This window comes from Haliotis asinina, chromosome 16 (genome assembly GCF_037392515.1).
Source record: "Haliotis asinina isolate JCU_RB_2024 chromosome 16, JCU_Hal_asi_v2, whole genome shotgun sequence".
Classification (NCBI taxonomy): Eukaryota; Metazoa; Mollusca; class Gastropoda; order Lepetellida; family Haliotidae; genus Haliotis; species Haliotis asinina.
The window spans coordinates 45,933,776-45,955,599 of NC_090295.1; the positions used below are offsets into that span (position 1 = coordinate 45,933,776).

At 41.4% G+C, this 21,824-nt stretch overlaps 1 protein-coding gene and 1 long non-coding RNA gene across 4 annotated transcripts; both read right to left on the minus strand.

Moving 5' to 3' along the window:
• Positions 1-11,287: 11,287 nt before the first annotated feature.
• Positions 11,288-15,067, minus strand: LOC137268182 (uncharacterized). Its single transcript, XR_010955022.1, has 4 exons — positions 14,678-15,067; positions 13,510-13,636; positions 12,420-12,455; positions 11,288-11,801 (listed from the first exon to the last, which is right to left on the minus strand). It is a non-coding gene; the product is annotated as an uncharacterized lncRNA (long non-coding RNA).
• Positions 15,068-16,962: 1,895 nt separating this feature from the next.
• On the minus strand, positions 16,963-21,824 carry LOC137268152 (uncharacterized). Of its 3 annotated transcripts, none has more exons than XM_067802681.1 (6): positions 21,635-21,824; positions 20,064-20,211; positions 19,812-19,838; positions 18,908-18,940; positions 18,495-18,524; positions 16,963-17,547 (listed from the first exon to the last, which is right to left on the minus strand). In XM_067802681.1, the coding sequence occupies exons 2-6, from the start codon at positions 20,185-20,187 to the stop codon at positions 17,507-17,509; spliced, it is 255 nt and encodes an 84-aa protein (XP_067658782.1). In that variant the 5' UTR covers positions 20,188-20,211; positions 21,635-21,824; the 3' UTR covers positions 16,963-17,506. The 3 variants fall into 3 exon arrangements, with proteins under 3 accessions (XP_067658782.1, XP_067658780.1, XP_067658781.1); XM_067802679.1 differs by having other exon boundaries at positions 16,963-17,635; XM_067802680.1 differs by lacking the exon at positions 18,908-18,940 and having other exon boundaries at positions 16,963-17,635.

Genomic DNA, 21,824 nt, shown 5'->3' on the forward strand with positions numbered 1-21,824 from the left:
GTCAGCGATTCTGCCATGCGGGTTTGCTTTTTGCCAAGAATAAAGACGTCACTGATCGACCCTCTGAATTAATAACAAAGAAGCAGGAGTGAGTATTGTTTTATGCTGCATGTAGCAGCATTTCAGCAATGTTACCACGGGGGTGGGGGTGGGGGGGGGGGACATCAGAAATAGGTTTCAAACATTGACCCCCATATCGGGAATCGATCCAGCATTCGATATGGCGAGCGGGCGGTTGAACCACTAGGCTACCGCATAACTTCAGAGAGTGAGTGAGTGAGCGCAGAAATGGGCTTCACACACTGTGGGGAATCGAACCCTGGCCTTCGGCGTGACGATCGAACGCTTTTACCACTAGACTACCCCTCCGCCCCCCCGGGAACTTAACAAAAAATACTGTTGTCAATACAGAGAACCCCAGGGAGATGGCCGTCTAAAGATATGGAAGAACTTTGTCGCCGTGCAGAGAGACGCCGACAACTTGGACAACACGTGTCTAGTTTGAACATCGCCGGCAACTGCTCGATCAGACACTGACAACCCAGATTCGAGAAAAATTACTTCAATGGCGCTGGGCGGCACACATTTCGGTTGAGTTGTTCAAGATAACTAATCGGCACAAACGCATGATCTGGTATCATTACTTTTCTTTTTCGAAACATTTCATATCGGTATGGGGAAAAGCGTCATCTCACGCCGTAGACCATTGTTGTCCTACAACCTTGACACCCAAGACGCTCATGACGTAATGCTGGCATGGGTGTTCCTGATCTGCTGGTAATATCTGACAGAGGTGTAACTGCAAGGTCAATTTCAAATTTATATGCACTGTTGGGTTCTGAATCTATGTGCTGTGGCGTAGCCTAATCGTTAAAGCCACCATTGGTCACACTGAAGGCCCGGGATCGATTCCCCACACGGGTACATTGTGTGAAGCCCATTTCTGGTGTCCCCCGCCGCGATACTGCTAGAATATTGCTAAAGGCGGTGCCAAACCATACTCAGTTTAACTGAAACTCATTAAACACAAGAACATAGATTTTTCAAATGAGCGATTGTTTATTTACAATAGCAATAGCAATAGCAATAGCTCTTTTCATCTGCATTTCAGCTTTCATAGTGTTGCAAGTGTTCGACAAAATAACACAGAATTTAGACATAGTGAGTACACTGTACATATCTACTTCCTGGTCACACAGCCACTGGCATTAATTATCCAAGAATACATGACTATGGCTTTCTACAGGGAGGAGTAGTCCTCACTATTTCGTCATTCCTCAGCCGGGTTGTGTGTTGGAGCAAATTCGGTCAATGCAAGGCTGATTGCCCGTACGCCGACAGAAACTGCACAACTTATCCAATTGGAAAGAGGAAAGAAGTCCTGGCATTCCTGTAAATGAAACTGACAATCAGAATCTGGCGAATGTAAATGTGTATGTGGTTGTGTGTTTGTGTGTTTGTGTGTGTTTGTGTGTTTGCATGCGCGCGCGTGTGCGTCTGTGGGGTTGTTGCCTGCCTGGTGACACCAACCCTTGCATTCGTCACTGTTCGACCCCGCCTTGGAGGGGATTGCACAAGTCATCGGATTTTTGCTAGGAGAATTCTCCGTCATTCCTCTTGCAACGTGTTGGCGAGTTCTGAGGACGATGGTGACGGTTATCGGCAAAAACGTTAGGCATCCTTTTCACTGACTACGTATATTACATAAAGTGACAGCTCCAACCCAACTTTCGGACTTCGGCAAGGATACGCAACTCGTCACAGTCTGGTTCCCTTGATTCTCCGGGCTCCGGGCAATACTCTAAACAATGATTTGGATATCTTCAAAAGTCTGGTGTTGCAGGGAATTGCATTTCTGAAGACTTGACGTCCCTTTGCCATTACGTTTTGTGAAAACATGGAAAAAAATTATGATTTTTTTCCAAATTTCGTTTCGGGTTACTTTTTAGGTTCCATTTACACAACCAGATAACTGATTACGTTTTCTCTGCCTCATCAAGCTTACTGATTTTAGAGATCACCTTTTGACAGTGGATAAGTGGTCATGCTATGAAAGTGTCCAGAAAGATCTAATTGTTTGTAGTTTCAGTATAACGAGACTGTGAATTTACTGGACATGCTTAGTATACATTTGAAAGTAAGCACAAGTCGCCTGATATTTGCGAGGGGAAGTCTCCGTGATTCCACCTGCTGTGTAAGTGGAACTCGTGGGTTAACGGCGATAATCTCCTGCCCTTCTGTTCTGGAAAGGTTACACCTAAACCGAGAGCTTTGACTTAGCAGTGCATCCAATCATCAAGATAGCTTATTTACTCAGTTCATTTGCACTAACATCGGTTGGTTGGCATTTTGTCGCCCATCTCTGGACAGTGTGGTAGCCATGTCCGGGACCCACTTACTCAATAAATCTGCATAGTTCCAGAAAAAAACGAAAACCATATTTTGAAAACATGTCTTTGTGACTATGTGCTTGATGTTATTATTGCTACACATAACGTAATCTTAGGATAAATGTTTTGAAAATTGTAGATGTAGTCACAAGCGTTTTCCTTCAGTTATCTGTGGATTTTGTTTGTGTTTGTGTCGTCATGGGGTAACTGGATATGAAGCAAGATGAGGCATTACCTCCTCTACCATAGCTGAGCGGGTTGTCTGAAATAAGTAAAACAAAAATAGAAAAGATGAAAAGGAAGCGAAATAAGAGCTATTATTTCTAACTATTGTTAGAGTGAATGACAGATACTCAAATATTTCGATAGCTTGTCCATTGCAGCAAATTACACGTTACAAAAATACTTTCATATACTAGAAATGTACAGCACAGGGAAAATTAGTCTATACTGCAATAATACCAAAGAGTGAAAAAAAAATCATATAAGGGATTTTCGATACACTGTTTAACATCGACACATGCATGAATGACACGTCAAATACTACGTTCAAATTAGTTTCAGTAGCCCATGCTTATCTCCCCTTGAAGATCGGGGATAACATTGTTTTCCAGCAACTTATGCTTGAATGTCCGGGTTAGAATTGATCCTCAGCAATTCATGCTCGTCTCCCTGTAATGATCCCGGCGAGAATTGGTCTTTAGCAACTCATGCTTGTCTCCTTGTGAAGATCCGGGGTAGAATTGCTCTTTAGCAACTCATGCTTGTCTCCTTGTGAAGATCCCGGATGCAATACTATTGGTATTGAGTAACCCATGTTAGGCGACTTATAGGATCGGGCGGTCAGGCTTACTTATATCGGTGCTGATGCTGTTGATCACTGCATTATCTGGACAAGACCCGATTAATTACAGATATAGTGTGTGTCATCGGGTGACTCCAGCCAGTGCTGACACGTTCAGCCTCTAACCAGACTTAATGTAAACCGAAGAAAGAAAACACAAAGAGTCTGTAACTGAAAATGTGAATTTACTAAATCCGATTGCTTCTTTTTACATAGTATCTTCAGTTAAAACGCCACGGACAATGTTTTGTTGTGCAAAAAAACTTCACTAAAATTACAAAATAAAATATTTCTGAAGCTAGACAGTGTTAAGCTAGATCCACCTTGGATAGCGAACCTAATACTCCCCAACTTCAAATTATGACCCACCCCATTCTTTACGAACTTTGAATAACTTGTCAGAAATTACTTGTCAGAAATCAATAAATCAGTTAAAATAAATGTAAAATGTATTATACAATTCTACATATTTACTAATCAAATTCATACTCACCGTTTGATGTTTACCAACAAATCGAGGTCAGATACTGCAATTGAAATTGAAGTGTCCGACTCACAAATGAGATCGTATTTTTTAAGACCAAGCTATCATGTCTGGTTCCAGCACTAACCCACCAAGCACGTGCAATACGACCCATGAGTCGGACTGTGACACTCTATACTGCTCCACACCAACATAGATATCTTGTGGTATATGTTTCCTTCGCCTCTGTCGTATAGTCAGAGCAACATGCCTTAAACCTGTATGTACTGACTGTTGTGGGCACGGTGCCTTAAACCTGTATGTACTGACTGTTGTGGGCACGGTGCCTTAAACCTGTATGCACTGACTATTGTGGGCACGGTGCCTTAAACCTGTATGCACTGACTATTGTGGGCACGGTGCCTTAAACCTGTATGTACTGACTATTGTGGGCACGGTGCCTTAAACCTGTATGTACTGACTGTTGTGGGCACGGTGCCTTAAACCTGTATGTACTGACTATTGTGGGCACGGTGTTTTAAACCTGTATGTACTGACTATTGTGGGCACGGTGCCTTAAACCTGTATGTACTGACTGTTGTGGGCACGGTGCCTTAAACCTGTATGTACTGACTATTGTGGGCACGGTGTTTTAAACCTGTATGTACTGACTATTGTGGGCACGGTGCCTTAAACCTGTATGTACTGACTATTGTGGGCACGGTGTTTTAAACCTGTATGCACTGACTGTTGTGGGCACGGTGCCTTAAACCTGTATGCACTGACTATTGTGGGCACGGTGCCTTAAACCTGTATGTACTGACTATTGTGGGCACGGCGCCTTAAACCTGTATGTACTGACTATTGTGGGCACGGTGTTTTAAACCTGTATGCACTGACTGTTGTGGGCACGGTGCCTTAAACCTGTATGCACTGACTATTGTGGGCACGGTGCCTTAAACCTGTATGCACTGACTATTGTGGGCACGGTGCCTTAAACCTGTATGTACTGACCATTGTCGGCACGGTGCCTTAAACCTGTATGTACTGACTGTTGTGGACACGGTGCCTTAAACCTGTATGTACTGACTGTTGTGGGCACGGTGTTTTAAACCTGTATGTACTGACTATTGTGGGCACGGTGCCTTAAACCTGTATGTACTGACTATTGCGGGCACTTTACCTAAAACCTGTATGTACTGACTGTTGTGCGCACTTTACCTAAAACCTGTACGCACTGACTATGGTGGGCACTTTACCTTAAACCTGTATGCACTGATTTCGACTATTGTGGGCACGGTGCCTTAAACCTGTATGCACTGACTATTGTGGGCACGGTGTTTTAAACCTGTATGTACTGACTGTTCTGGGCACTTTACCTAAAACCTGTGTATACTGACTGTTCTGGGCACGGTGCCCAAAACCTGTGTATACTGACTGTTCTGGGCACGGTGCCCAAAACCTGTAGCACGGGGCATACATGGGAACATACAGTGTATAAAGTAATCACCCTTATCTCTGAATCGAATGGACTTTCCAATCCCAGTTGCGGAGATCGATGCTCATGCTGTTGATCTCTGGATTGTTTGGCCCAGACTCCATTATTTCTTTTAGATCGCCCTAGTGAAAGCAATTACATCACTATTATAAGCGAAAAGTCTTGGTCAAAATTGTATTTTAGGTTTATTCGACCTATGCTAGACCGATCATCTTCACCCAAGAGAACCCGTGAAGGTCCCCGGGTAGAATAGGCCTTCAGCAACCCATGCTTGCCATAACGGGATCGGGTGGTCAGACTCGCTGACTAGGTTGACACACGCCATCGGTTCCCAATTGCGCAAACCGATGCCCATGTTGTTGATCACTGGATTGTCTGGTCCAGACACGATTATTTACAGACCGGCGCCATACAGCTGGAATATTGCTGCGTGTGGCGTAAAACTAAACTCACTCACTCACTCACCCAAGAGACATTGTGACAAGTTAACAGGGGACGTAACTCTACCGGACGTACACGCACGTGTTATGAACCAAGTACTCTCCATCTAGCACCCGGTTATATAGATGGCCACATTGTCTACGTTGCATAATTAGAACGTTCTGCTAGCAAAGGCCTGGAGTATTCATGCGATGAGAGCGGCGCCAGTCACTGCTCTGTCTCATTCACTTACATCCAATCCTCTTTCATCGGTTTTAAGACAAGCATAGAAGCTTTGGAACTGATCACTGAGTGAAACATATATTCCTTATCAAGAAACAGAGGTATTTAGATATTTGCCTGTTGGAGATTTGAGTGGCCAGGTTCTTGATCTACGAATACAGGGACGCATCTGGAAGGAAAGAGGTAAGCTAGTTCTTCATGTTGGAACTACACTGCTTGATCACTAGCATAAATTAGTGTCTGTAGTTCTACAAACTGGACTGGAAGGAAATTGAGATTTATTAAAGCTCGCAAGGAAACTCAGCTAGAACTTCAGGTTACCTGTACGTATGTTTTCACGGCTCCGAGAAACAGGAGCGTAGCCATATTTGGACTCAAGATCTGATCACATCTGATCCTCATCATAGAGGTGCAATTGTTGCAAAATTGTAAAATTTAATCAAGATCTGTCACTTCATTATTTGCCATCTGATGTTCATTCCAAATCAACAAAACTGAGAAAATTCGGGTTAGATTTGTTCTTCTGCAACCCACACTTCTCAAAAGAGGCGACTGACGCGATCGGTGGTCAGGCCCGACTGACACATGTCATCGTATCCCATTTGCGCAGATCGATGCTCATTGATGATAATCACTGGATTATCTAGTCCAGGCTCAATTATTTACAGACCTCCATCATATAGGTGGAATATTGCTGAGTGCAGTGTTAAACAGCAAACAAAAATATCATTAAACAAACAAACAAATAGAGGTAAATTCATTTCAACATGTTTTATACGTGTTGTTAACAATCGAAATAGACAAAGACACTACTGTTTGTCATTTCTAAACAAAGTAGCGAAGAAGACAAAATAATAGCGTTTTGCTTGAAATACCTAGAATACGTTACTGATTTTAATCGGCTCATAGCTCTTAATGCAAAAAGAATCAAGTTAAGGGTAGTGACGCACTAAAACAGAATTTTCTTGTAAAAAAATAGATATGTGTAAATCCAGAAAACAAATCAGCTAATTAACTAGTTTTAAGAGGTCTGTCTCAGTAAACTAACTGTTTGATGTCCCAAAGCAACCGAAGGGTCAAATGCTGTTCTTCAAGTTGATGTGTCAGAAGATGAGTTTGTATTTCCCAGGACCAAGCTTTCATACGCTATGCCAACATGCAGTGGCCAGGTTTCATGTGTAATATTATCCCAAATTGCGCATTGTTATTATTTTTTCTGACAAGTGGAGCTGATACTCAATAATACTCACGACGAAACAGTCAGAGATAAGGTTCCAGACCACGCATCGGTGTTTTATTGTCATCTTACCAATTATAAACTATAAATCACAAACATGCACATTTTACTTGATCAATTCTTTATTATCTGTCACCATTGACCATCACTTTCCTTATTGTTACAATTAAACACAATTTTCCTTACTGTCACCATTAAATATCATATTCCCAAGTGCAAAATGTGGTTACAGAAAATACCATATAGAATGTTAATTACGTTGACAAGGGCATTAATCCTTCAAGCGAGTGAGGAAGGGGCTCTTCATAGTTTCATTGTCCAAGAAAGCATATCATAATGTAAGAAATACCAAAATAGAAGTCCAAATACATGGAACAGAAAGCTGTTGACAAATACACTCACTCACTCACTCACTCAAGTGCGGGGGCATACGTTGTTATCGTCTCGTTATCTAATAACTGTCCGACGTCCTTGAGCACATTCGATCGATGCATGACTGATTCCCCTGTTGACGACAAAAAGCACACATCATCGACAGGACTGCAGAGCCTCCATGACCTGTAAGACAACATGTACCAAAATAATTGTTCTAGGAATGGAAGCATCGTACAAGCATATAATAACAGAACCGCACGAAACTGAAATACATGCCCTGAACACGCAACATTAGCGTGATTTAAATCAAAGATATAAACCTCAAAATTACCAAATGGAAGGGCCACTTCAATCTGTAAAGTCAGAGGAAAATATTTAAAGAATCAAACATAATAATCTAACCTTTGTTGGAAATGAAGCATGTTATACTTGTTACAAGTGTGCGAAACAACCACAGGCCCGCTTACCCGTGGGTAGTAAAAATCCAACTGGGCCAGTAAATCTTCATCAGAATTTTCATGGGGTAATTTTGTAAATATATCACTCTCTCTTGGTAAATTAGAACACTTTTAAATCACACCAGATTATGGCCTGATACAAATGGGTATCTTGTTGGCAGTTTCGTGATGAAACCGGTGTTGACATTCACATTCGGATGAGTGAATTATTCCGTGGTCTAGAGACTTCCAGGCATACCTAGCCCGACTTCCTTGCATAATTTGGAAACTTTTGATACAAGCCACAAGGATTGTATGCCACCACGGGCGTGGATCTGCAGTTAGTATTTACAATTTTGATGTTCTTAAGTTGTGTGTACTAGAAACTGACGTACAAAAGAAACTTTACACCTATAATATACCAAACACACAACATGTGAATCATTAGGCCAAACACACCAACTTCAACTCTGCACTCTTCATCTTAAGACCCGTGAAGATCCAGGTTAGAATTGGTGTGCACTAATCGTGGTGTGCATGCTTGGTGGGCTCGATGAATTGGTTGACACATGTCATCAAATTTGCGCTGATCGATGCACGTGCTGTTGATCACTGACCTTGTCTGGTCCAGACTCGAATATTTACAGAGAACCGTCATATAGCTGGTATATTGCTGAGTGCTGCGTAAAGCTTAACTCACTCACTCACTGCAATAATACACTGCCAACATACGGCGTAGAACTAAACTAAACTCACTCATTCACTCTTTACCTCCATCTGAGGAAGGATAAAAGCACTCTATCCACCAGTGAAAGTAGATTGTATGGATCCAGGTTCGATTATTTACAGACTAACATCATATAGCTGGAATACTGCTGGGTGTGGCGTTAAACTGAACTCACTCATTCCTTACCTCTATCTGAGGATGAAGAAAGAGGGCATTATCCACTAGTGAAAAAAGTAAAATGTTAGGCTGAAAATTATCAGAGATGGTCAAATGGACACGGGACGCTCACTATTCTTTCCAAACCTCCCAACGTAATATCTTCAGAATACAGACTCAGTGGTTATTCTTTCTTGGATGTCTGAATTGACAGATGTGTTTAAACTTATTAATTATGAAGTATATGCAAAGCTTTACCTGTTCTTCTGTAAAACTGGCCATGTGGTATCAAGGTGTCTGAAATACGTAAAACGCATATCTTCAGATACTGGCGGAATAGAAACAATTTTACCATAATTAAATTGATGATAAATGATAGACACACAAATCTGAAACAGTAAGAAATGTAAATTGTCTACTGTCTATCTGATATTTTGCCTTGAGTACTTCGTTTTTTTTACCACAAATGTCTGTCGTTTGTATTGCTCTGTCCAGATCTGCCATTGCTCGGCCTTGAATATTCAGCCACAACGTCTTTGAGTGGCACTTTACAAGTTGGGAAGGACAACATTGAACAGACTTTTTGGATAACAGACTTTTATTTCGTGAATGTGGCGTTTCGATTCAGATTCTTTTACCCTTGTCATGCAGCAAGTCTGTTCAATGTTTTCACTCATGTCAAGCAGGGCCTGATTTCAGGAAACAAACTTAAGTTTTTACTCCAGTTTCAAACTGAGTTTGGCAGTCTGAAACACCTGAATTTTTTAATCAACCACATGTTAAAAATCAAAATGCCAAAACAATTCAAGCAACCTATCTACTAAACCTATACTGTCTGCTATGGCTGAGTAGAATATATGTTCGGTTTAGTATTGGAAATGCATTTTCCTGTTTTCTCAAATGTGAATGAAAACGTCAAAACATTTTTGTTTGGAGAAATCGCGGCCTGTTTTCCTTGAAGAATAGTCACGTCAGTTGGTCTACCACAAACACAAAACCGTGGCAGTTGTTCCATCAATTGAATTCGTTCTAAGGCGTCAAGGTAATAGAGGATAGATCTTGCCCTTGTGGCAGACTTTCATCTGAAATTCATCAACAGTATCGTACCTGGCCGTACAGCATCTGTCACCACTTTGTTCGAACCAGCTCCTGGCATGATGTCACAAATGACACACAGACTCAGTGCCACGGACAACAAGTACTTCATCATCATGGCTGTGATCCACAGAGATTTCTGAAGGGCATTTAATGTTACACGCAAAATAAATAAATCAAATGCACAAAAAGGCTCTGCAGATAACCTGATTTAGTTCAGCTGAACCTTTACAATCAGTAAAGCGCAATGACGTACTGCAATGTAAGTTACAGGAGTTTCTGCTGAAGGAGGGTAACTGTGGGCTGAAAAGGTGGGTAACTATAGAGGCAATTTTCAGGTGGGTTAAATGTTTCACCGGAGGATTTCTCGGTGTTATAGGAAACAGCTTTGCTTCTTTTACACTGACGTATACTATACCCTAGAAGATTACTTTAATAAAACCTTATTTACCTGTTGAGAGGATTACCATAGGTAAAGGTAAATACATGGAGGTATCCTGATAATGCTTTAAAGCAAACAACAGAAAGAAGGCAACAAACTATTGGTCGATATTGTCTGATCAGTGTACAGCTACACTCCAAGCAACGATTTAAACATCTCAACTTGCAAAACTTCAGTAAACCTTCAAATAAAAATAGAGACAGTAAACTGCTAATGAACGAATGTGAAACATGTTTTGGTAGTTAAACTCACCGTGTTTAGAACATCAAATTGTATTCACGAGTCCGTCACAGTAATGGGTCACACTAATGAGTCCATGCAGTCTTGATCTAAGTTAAAACGTCCAACACCGACCTATCATGCTCAACTTGCATGTGTAACATTATCCCCGACAGCGTGAAGATTGGTATTGTTCTCCAGTGATAGGCGTGGCAGTTGCTGTCAACATCCATCTGTGTCACTCTTCATGTTGTCCTCAAACCAACGGTCGGACAGGAAATCAGACCGGCTTCAGTCCATAACGGTAACATCATGGAGACTTGTGTTGCTGATAGTGTCTGAGCATGATAAAACCTATCTGCATGTAAGTTTCCAATACGATTGTCGACTGTCGTCACGTGATGTTCGCGTTTACTCAATGCACTACTATATAACTATAGCTGTACCAAAATAATAATAAAAAATATAGCAGCCTATCTTCTCATCCGGAACCTTCTGAAATGCTCATATTCTCCGCTATGTTAGGTGGGAAAGATGACGTTCCTTGCTGCAAGTGGAGTTGATGTACTTCTCACGACGAAACAGTCAAAGATAAGGTTCCAGCCCCTGCAATGGTGATTCCTCTTCGTCTTACCAATACTAACAGTAACTGCACGATAGTGCAGACTGTGGTTAAAGGTGGCATGGGCAAGTACAGCTTCTCTATTGATGTCGATAACTATAAATGACACGACATGCATATTTAACTTAAGCAATTCTTTATTACCTGTCATCATCGAACCTCATTTTCCTCAGTGCAAAATCTGGTTACAGAAACGTTAGTATTGTATCGAAAGCTGGTTGCGTAGACAAAGACATTGATCCTTTAAGAGAGTGAGGAAGAGGCTCTTCATCGTTGTTCTCGTTATCCAAGAAATAATATGTGACGAAATACAGAATTACGTGTGCTCCCTATGCTTGGAACCGTGCCAGGATGTTGTGGACTCGAACCCGCTCACTCGATGTTTTTCTTTGGTCAAGAAATGATAGCACCCAAAGTCCTCCTTATGTGTGGAACAATGCTGGAATGTTATTAACGGCGTGGACCCGAACCCGCTCACTCACTCACTCACTCCAGTGCGGGGTATACGTTGTTATCGTCTCGCTATCTAATAACTGTCGGACGTCCTTGAGCACAGTCTATCGATGCATGACTGATTCCCCTGTTGGCGACAAAACGCACACATCATCGACAGGACTGCTGAACCTCCATGACCTGTAACACAACATGTACCAAAATAATTGTTCTAGGAATGGAATCATCGTACAAATATACAGTATTAGTACGCATCAAATTTGTGCATCTACTGGAATTTCAAATGTGAAGTGATGTCCCACCCCACACCCCACTTTTGTAATCCCATGATTGACGATCGGACTAACGGGATCGGGCAGTCAGGCTCACTGACATGGTTGACACATGTCATCGTATTTGCGCAGATCCTCGCTTATGCTGTTGATCACTGGCTTGTCTGGTCCAGAATCGAATATTTACAGACTACCGTCATATAGCTGGAATATTGCATAGTGCCGCGTAAAGATGAACTCACTTACTCATACAATGTCAACATATGGCGTAAAACTAAACTCACTCACTCACTTTTTACCTTCATGTGAGGAAGGATAAAAGCACCAGTGCAAAACAGTAAAATCTTCGGTGAAAATTTTCAGACAGGTCGAATGGTTGACACAGGACGCTCATATTTTCCTAAAACTTTTTAACTTGATATCCTCAGAATACAGACTCAATATATATTGTCTCTGGGATGTCTGAATGGATATTTATTATATTATTGTTATTTATATTTATCATGAAGTTTAGGGAAAGCTGTACCTGATATATCATCCTTGTTACCTGGTCCGAAGGCCTCTGAAATACGTAAAATACAGTTTTACTTCAGAGACTGGCGTGACAGAAACAATATAATAATAACTGCAGAAATGTATGATTACACAGTGACATTTTAGAAAGTGGTCAAATGTAACATGTGTTATATTTGGGGATCACACTTTCTCAGTAAAGAAGAGATTCTCTGTTGGACTAAGACCCATTCCATCGCACCCACACCCACGGAGTCAGCCGTCTAACCCACTCAACCATCGCAAGTTTTACTAAGAAAGTGTAATCCTAAATATAACAAGTTACATGTAAGAAATGTAAATTGTCTACTGTCTATCTGATGTTTTGCCTTGAGAACTGCGTTGGTTTACCACAAATGTCTGTCCTGTCTATTGTTCTGTCCAGATGTGCAATTGCTCTGCCTTGAATATTCAGTCATAACTTGAGCGGCACTTTACAAGTTGGGAAGGGTAACATTGAAGAGACTTCATGGATAGCAACAACATGAGTGCGACGTTTTGATACAGATTCGTGTACCGTTGTCAAGTAGGAAGTCTGTTCAGTATATTCAGTCATGTCAGCCAGAACCTGATGTCAGGAAACAAACTTAAGTTTTTATTCCGATTTCAAGTTTGAGTTGACGATATAAAACAGCTGAATTTCTAACTCAGCTGTATTTGTAAAATACAGCAAAGCTCAAACAACTCAAGTAAGGTATCTATTTCACTCAAACTGTCTGCTATGTTAAATATCGATTTCAGTTCATTCTGGAGAAAGCATTTTCCATCGTTTTCTAAAATTTAAGTGATAGCGTTAACTTCAGTCAACACTAAGACTTTCTTGTATCGAGAAATCGGGACCTGGTGTTCTTGACAGAACAGTTACGCCGGTAGTTCTGCCACCAACACAAAACTATGGCAAATAAGCAAAACATATCTCAGATTTCATAGCCACAAACTGTTCAGTGGATGTGACCCTGAATATCAAAGTGTCGTTCTTAGGTATCAAAGTAACAGATGATGAGAGGGACCTTCCCAATATTCCAGACTCCTTTACATCTGTAACCTCATCAACAGTATAGTACCTGGCTGGACAGCAAGTGTCACCACTCTGTTCCATCCAGCTCCTGGCATGATGTCACCAATGACACACAGAGTGAGTGCCACAGACAGCGCATATTTCATCATCATGGCTGTGATCCACAGAGATTTCTGAAGGCCAATATTCAAATTGAATCATGTAACAGGCACACCAAATACAAAATGCTCAGTAGCTAGCCCGAAGAAGCTCAGCTGAACTAGGTAACCTTACACCGCTAACCTGAAGCAGCTTACCTGAACTAGCCCACTTGAACTCTAGCTCACCTAAACCTGCTTACCTGAGCTAGCTTACCTGAACTTGTCTACCTGAACTAACTCACCTGAACTTGCTTACGTGAACTAGTTTACCTGTACAAGCTCATATGAACTTGCTTACCTGAACTAGCTCACCTGAACTTGCTTACGTGAACTAGTTTACCTGTACAAGCTCATATGAACTTGCTTACCTGAACTAGCTCACCTTAACTAACTCACCTGAACTGAAATATGCAAATCAATATAGTTATATTTTCTCATAACTGTGTGTGTGAGTGTGAAGTGCGTTTCATACATTCAGCAATATTCCAGCTATATGGTGGCGGTCTAGACCTGTTAACACAGTGACCAACAGCATGAGCATAGATCCACGCCGTTCGGATAACGATAACATGGGTCAACCAAATCAGTGAGCCTGACCACATGATCCCGTTAGTCGCGTCTACCGACAAGCATAGGTGGCTAGTAAAGGCTAGGCTAGTAAAACGTAAATGGATAGAGTAAACGAGGAGGCTAGGCTAGTAAAACGTAAATGGATAGCGTAAACGAGAAGACTACGGTAGTAAAACGTATATGGATAGAGTAAACAAGAAGACTAGGCTAGTAAAACGTAAGTGGATAGAACCAAAGAGAAGACTACGTTAGTAAACCTTGAACAGACTCAAAGACAGGAGGTTCCGGCAGTAAAGTGTAAATGTATGCAGTAAATGAGAAGAAAACATTAGAAAAAAACACCAGAGCCCATTGGTTGCTAATCTTCTGATCAGTGTAGTGTTCCATTGCAAACAGCATTGGTGAGCAATCTCAACTCGCAAAGCTTTAAAAACCATCTCCGGAAAATAGAGACAGTGACCTGCCAATGAACTAATCTTTACTTGTCTTTCTAGTTAAACTCACCTTATTCAGAAAATCAAACGGTATTCACTAGTCCGTCACACTAATGAGTCCATACAGTCCAGATCTAGTCTAAGGCGTCAAACACCGACATACCGTGCTCAACTTGCATGTGTAATATCATATCCGACAGCGTGAAGATTGGTATTGTTCTCCAGTGATAGGCGTGGCAGTTGCTGTCAACATCCATCTGTGTCACCCATCATTTTCACCTCATACCAACTGTCGGCGAGGAAAAGAGACTCAAGTCTTTCAAGTCTATGCTGGTATCGTCATAGAGACCTCGTTGTCCAGATCTCGTTGACCATGTGTCAGCATGATAATACCTGTCTGCATGTAAACTTCCAATCAGATTGCCTATTTTTGTTACGTGATATGCAAATAACAAATTATAGCAACCTCCGACGACGCCTTCTCAATTATGACGTCAAAAACGTTGCTTGGCAACGCCCCACGTGATTGAAAAGTTTATGCACAATGTCTCTATATGTGACAGGTTTGTCAGAGGCCGGATATAAACATAAAAGTGCGTTATGGGCTATTAACGTTACCAGCGAGACATTCCTAGTATACATTGCTAGTATACATTCCTTTGTATACATCCATACTGCTTTCTACACAACAACTCCACCTTGTACACAACCTTCAACCTTGTAAGACAACCATGCAGACTTGTACGCCAAGATTCAACCTTGTAAACAACCATTCAACCTTGTACACAACCATTCAAGGTTGAAAACAACCGTCCAACCCTGTACACAACCATTCAGCCCTGTTCACAACCATCCAACCCTGTACTCAACCATCCAACCATGTACTCAACCATCCAGCCCTGTACACAACCACCCAGCCCTGTACTCAACCATCCAAACTTGTACACAACCACCCAACCCTGCACACAACCGTCCAGCCCTGTACTCAACCACTCAACCCCGTACACAGCCATCCAACCATGCACACAACCATCCAACCTTGTGCACAACCATCCAGCCATGTACGCAATCATCCAGCTCTGTACACAACCATCCAACCCTGTACACAACCATCCAACCTTGTACACAACCACCCAACCCTGTACACAACCATCCAACCTTGTACACAACCATCCAACCTTGTACACAACCATCCAACCTTGTACACAACCATCCAACCCTGTACACAACCATCCAACCCTGTATACAACCATCCACCTTGTACACAACCATCCAACCCTGTACACAACCATCCAACCCTGTACACAACCATCCAACCCTGTATACAACCATTCAACCTTGTGCACAACCATCCAGTCCTGTACGCAATCATCCAGCCCTGTACACAACAAGTCAACCTTGTGCACAACCATCCATCCCTGTACGCAACCATCCAGCCCTGTACACAACCACCCAGCCCTGTACCCAACCATCCAAACTTGTACACAACCACTCAACCCTGTACACAGCCATCCAACCATGCACACAACCATCCAGCCCTGTACACAACCATCCAGCCCTGTACGCAACCATCCAGCCCTGTACACAACCATCCACCCTGTACACAACCATCCAGCCCTGTACACAACCATCCAACCTTGTTAACAACCATTCAACCCTGTACTCAACCATCCAGCCCTGTACACAACCATCCAACCCTGTACACAACAAGTCAACCTTGTGCACAACCATCCAGCCCTGTACGCAACCATCCAGCCCTGTACACAACCATTCAACCCTGTATTCAACCATCCAGCCCTGTACACAACCATCCAGCCCTGTACTCAACCATCCATCCTCAAAAAGGACTGCATCTCTTTATATCCGATATGCGAGTACCAGTGCCGCCCTCTCTATGGCTTTGATACTAAATAAAAGTTTCTTACACCTGTGTATATACAATTCTTGCATAGAATAGAACGAATGTTCTGTGTTTAAGCTTCTCATTGTCATGTCTCATATCGTTATAACAAGAATCTCAAACCAGAACATATCATGAGTCGAACACAATAATAGGATGCTGGCATGTCCAAGGGAAGCAACTCTTGATGGATGACTCCACAACTGGGTCATCCGTTTCCCACCATAATCTCGAATAGAGCACACAAATGAATGTATATTGATTTGATGCTTTGTAAGAAGCTCCCAAGAATAATTTTTTTGTCCCTCGTTATGTTGCATTTGGAAACTTTTGGTAGTAAACGTATATTTTCGCATATAGTCGTGGGGGGACACAAGTATTGCACCTGCGTTCTTGTACCATCCAGGCGGTCACAGGAAAACCTTGTCCCACAAAATGAACCACTGGACAAAATGTTCAATGAATTGTTTTTATTACCTGTCATGATTACACATCGTTTCTGCAAATAATGTACCATACACTGCAGTCATCCAAAAGTGTTGGAACAAACAGGTATTAATCTTGTACACAAGGAGTTACACATGTATACTATGTATGTTAGCTGTGTCATTTAACATCTTATCACCACAGTTAGTTACAACTTCTATGTTTTACTCAGAAGATCCATTTCCATTTACTGGCATTGTACAGCCCTGGTATTTATAGTCCATAGGACATAGTGACAGAAATGTACACCATATATGAAAGTCGTCAAAGAAAATAGAGAGTAAGTGAATGAGCATATTTCTACGCTGTGCAATACTGTAGCTTTACCATGGGGCGGGGCGTCATCATAGCCACTACATATACTGATACTGAAGAGTGAGTGAGTGAGTAAGGTGTTTTCGCCGCCTTTGGCAATACTCCAGCAATATTACTGGGGCGAGACTACCAGGATGAGCTTCGTTTACCCCCATTTGCTGAATCGAACCAGGGTCTTCAGTGTGACGAGGTGACGCTTTAACCATTAGGCTTCCTCGCCGGCCCCACCTGCCGTTGTCCTGGAGCAAATGCGATCAATGCACGACTGAATCCTATGTTCACGACAGTATGCACACATCATTGACAGCAGGATGGGATTCAGAACAGCTGTAAAAAATGTGTTTTATAATCATTAAGTTCATAGTGCATATCGATGCTGCCTAATGTATATATTTAACAGCTCTACATAGCAGTGCCCCAGTTAGAATAGTCTTCAGCAACCTATTCTTGTCGTAGAAGACGACTGACCGGATCGGGTGGTCAAACTCACTGACCTGGTTGACACATGTTATCGTATCCCAGTTGCTCAGTTGATCTATGCTCATCCTGTTGATCACAGGATTGTATGGTCCAGACTCGATTACGTAGATGAATATTGCAGAATGTGACGTTAAACAATACACAAATAATCAGATGAGTGATTCGATATTAGTATTAGAAATAACCACAGAGGTCAAACTGTCATAATGGAAACTGGCGTCCATCCCCTTCGACACGTCACATGTAACTTGAGGTGCAACGAGCAGGTGCATCTATGTCTTTCCCTTCCATCGGGCGAAAAAAAACAGTGATGAAAGTTAACAACGGATCAGTGAAAATCAGCGTCGACACCAGGTGTTGGAAATATGGGTAGGCATATCCTGCTCTATCGGCAGTCTGGGAATCACTGAGTCTGGACTAGTGATTGACATCATGAGCATCGACCTACGCAAGTGATATACTGTGACATGCATCTGCCAAGGTAGTGAGTCATACCTTCGGATCCACTTTGTTACTTCGCCTACCATCACCGATTTTAACCGAACATTCACCCACACGTGATCCCTAGGTTCCTCTAATACCATAATGTAATCGTGGGTGGCGGAAAACAAGTTCTAACCCGGATCGAGTTACCCTTTATTTTTTCAAATTGTCAATGAAAGTAGGGGTGAAAGTCATGTGAAAGAACACGAAATTGCTGTCTTACTTGGATTATAATCAACTGGAATCTGCACATCTGAAAGAAACAAAGAATACTAAAACGTTGATATATTATACGCAAACATTTTAATACTTTGAGTAAGGCTAGATGATCAAAGGTCAAAGGTCAAAGGTTAAAGGTAAAGTATGAAATCGATGAAACTGATATGACCAAAGTGTATCTAGTATGAAATTGTGATATGTAGACATTTGTACCCCATGGAAGGAATCTCCCCACTCTCTCATTCATGTTTCCCCTTTTCTCTCTCTCCTGTCTTGTTTTCTTCCTCTTTCTCTCTGTATCCAGTTCTCTCTTTTTATCTTCCCCTCACCCACTGTGTATTTCTCTGTATTTCATCTTTCACTCACTCCACAAATCTATCTCAGCTGTACAGTGAATTGCGTCATAATCTGACTTACCCATGTCTCTGAGTATTGCTTGAGATGAGAAGTCTGAAAGATATAGAAAAATAACAATATATAACATATATTTATATATAACATATGGATAGATGGATGATACATAATAGAACTCATGATAGAAAACTTAGTTTTCGCGTTAGCTAGATTGTGAAACGCACCATTCTACCAGAATCCTGAACAAAACACAACAATACGAATAATTTAATGGTGGGTAAATTCTTAATTAGATATATAAACGAATATTACGTGAAAATTACACGAAATTCATCACAAAAACAATTACAATATCAAAGACTACATGTTCTCTTTATCCGATAGTTTTCTACAGACGATGCTGAGCTGTGGAACATATACCTTTACAGGAACCTCGTACGGTTCAGCCGTAATTTCTGTTTGAAACATTTTGAAGTTTCTCTCATTTTTTTTACTCAAACAATAAAGAATGCCATATTTTGTATTAATCTGATTTCAAATGTGGTCTTTATACGTCATATTTAAACAACAAATGTTTAGCCACGTGAGCTATGAACGAATCAACCCAGTGAACTCAATGAATCAACTCAGTGAACTCAACGAATCAACTCAATGAACTCAATGAATCAACTCAAAATATTTTGTTCGTCTATGTCCATTTTTTCACGTTTTCATTTAATCCGTTATCCGTAATTTGTGCTGCAATGTGCAATATACCTTTGTCTGATGCAGGTTTATTCTGAGCTACCGTGTAAAACAATTTTCACATAACAAGTATTCGTCACTACGACTGTTGACTATTTGACAATAATCTGCTCTGTCTAAAAACACCAAAACATTCGTATGTTTATCATATTTGTTCACACCGGGTAATTAAGAGCATAATCCTCTGATTGCCAGCAAATGAAACGTAAAACAAAGGCTGTACCTGTTTCATGAGGTCCAATTACGAAGTCTGAAATGAATTTAGAGAGTGAAATTAGTTTTACACCATTTGGGGAAATGAACACGGATCTTCGGAGTGACGAGCCAGCGCTTAACACTAGGCCCACTCTATAATGAGTAAACTTATAATGTTATACTTACAGTTACCAATTAAAACTCACAGAAAACACAACACAAAAAGCAATGTTTAATATACGTTAATGTTCCCAACTGCTCCTATCTACTGTAAACATACCTCTCCGATAGTCAAGCTCTGTCAGTCTGTTCCTTCCTGGTCCCGAGTTCGGGTTCGTCCCCGAGATGACGTCACTAATAACACACAGGGTCAAGGTCACAGGCAGTAGGTATTTCCTCCACATCCCAGCGTTTTGGTGATGAAATTTCTGAACAAACATTTTCCAAATGGAAATGTAGATGTATAACATAGAAAAAACGCTCAATGCTTTGTGCCTCGTCTGAATCATTTATGCAAGACTGTGCATTGTGCTGTGCAAGAAAGGCCCGTGAGGGGTTAGAATGTGTCTTCAGTAACCCACGCTGACGTCATCGGTTCCCAATTATACAGATCGATGCTCATAATGTTGATCACTGGATTGTATGTCCATACTCGAGTATTTACAGACCGCCGCCACATAGCTGGCATATTACTGAGTGCGCCGCAAAACTAAACTCACTCAGTCACTAAATGATCATGGAACTCTAAGAAGCTGTCTTTGATCACATCGACGCTATTTAATAAGAACTCTGACACAAGATGCTTGTTTATTTTTAACCTCTGAGTGAAAACTCTTTTGGAAAAAGAACATTTTCTTTCCCTGCTGCATCAAAATGGAACAGTCTCCCAGAATATCTCTATTCTGCCTCTAGGCTCTCTTCCTATAAATCTCAACTGAAGGCCTTCTTGTTCAGACACTACTATATTTAAACGAATCCTCCCACCAAAAGGACATTTATGTCCTGAATTTCCGCATTATATGAATGAATGTATCATTATTATGATCTGCAAGTTCTTCAGTTGTCCTGTAGCGAAAGCCTATATGACTGAGTGAGTGAGTTGTCTGATTTTGTATGCTGAAGTGCCCTACTTCGAGAATGTGGATTTGTACTTAACTTGAAAGTGTGAATAAGTGTTACCATGGCAACTACCCAAACAGAACTAGCATTCGTGTGTGAATTTAATAATACATTTAAAGCAATTTAAATCTTCATGATAAAGGAAAACGAATTAAATTTACAATAGTTCTCTCCAGCGTCGTTAATCAACATACCATGTACTGTTTACTACAAAGCAGTTACCCTCATATATTGGCAACAGTGTCTTTCCCTAGCATATAAACACAGCAGTCTATCCAGGACATATTGTCGCCCAGCTGAACATACAGTGAGCGTACCGAGTACCCTTCCGCCCCCTCCTTTACAAATGCCAGGCTGGGCAGAGTTTTAACGAATCTTTAATGATGTACATTAAATATCACATCAAATAAACAATTGCTTGAACCTACAATTATTAATAACAGCCATCGACTTTTAATAAACCTATTTCCAACAGACCACGGGGCACACATTATAATAGAGGGTTGAAACAAGCATGCCACATCAGTGTATCCGGGTTCAACGTCTTCATCAACATGTATTTATAGTCTCACGGTGTTAGCGAGAAGGTGAGCCATCTTGTCCCACTGGGGGCAGCACTGACTAACACATGCAAATCCATGTCAAGTGTTCCCCAGAAAAAAACCCCCAAAACATTGAGGCAGAATATAATCTGTGGGTATCTAAGGAGAACGTGTACATAATCAAACATACCAGTAGGACAACCTCAATATCCCAACTCCACGTGTCCGCCTCACGGTGATTGTATCCCAAGGCTAAACTGTCAGGTCAAATACGGCGAACATGCATGCGTAATAGTGTCCCCACTAACTCTTCTTGGGACTGGCCGGGTCACTGTATACTGCTTGAGACATCAGCAACGATAAGGCTGATCACTTGGCTT

What these genes read in the sequence shown, in the direction of transcription:
- LOC137268152 (XM_067802679.1), bottom strand. Translation starts at nt 20,187, where the DNA reads ATGTGGAGGAAATACCTACTGCCTGTGACCTTGACCCTGTGTGTTATT. An exon ending in AATTGGACCTCATGAAACAG is followed by an intron (nt 18,941 to 19,811) that starts GTACAGCCTTTG and finishes TATATCTTTCAG; the next exon opens with ACTTCTCATCTCAAGCAATA. An exon ending in AGCAATACTCAGAGACATGG is followed by an intron (nt 18,525 to 18,907) that starts GTAAGTCAGATT and finishes TGTTTCTTTCAG; the next exon opens with ATGTGCAGATTCCAGTTGAT.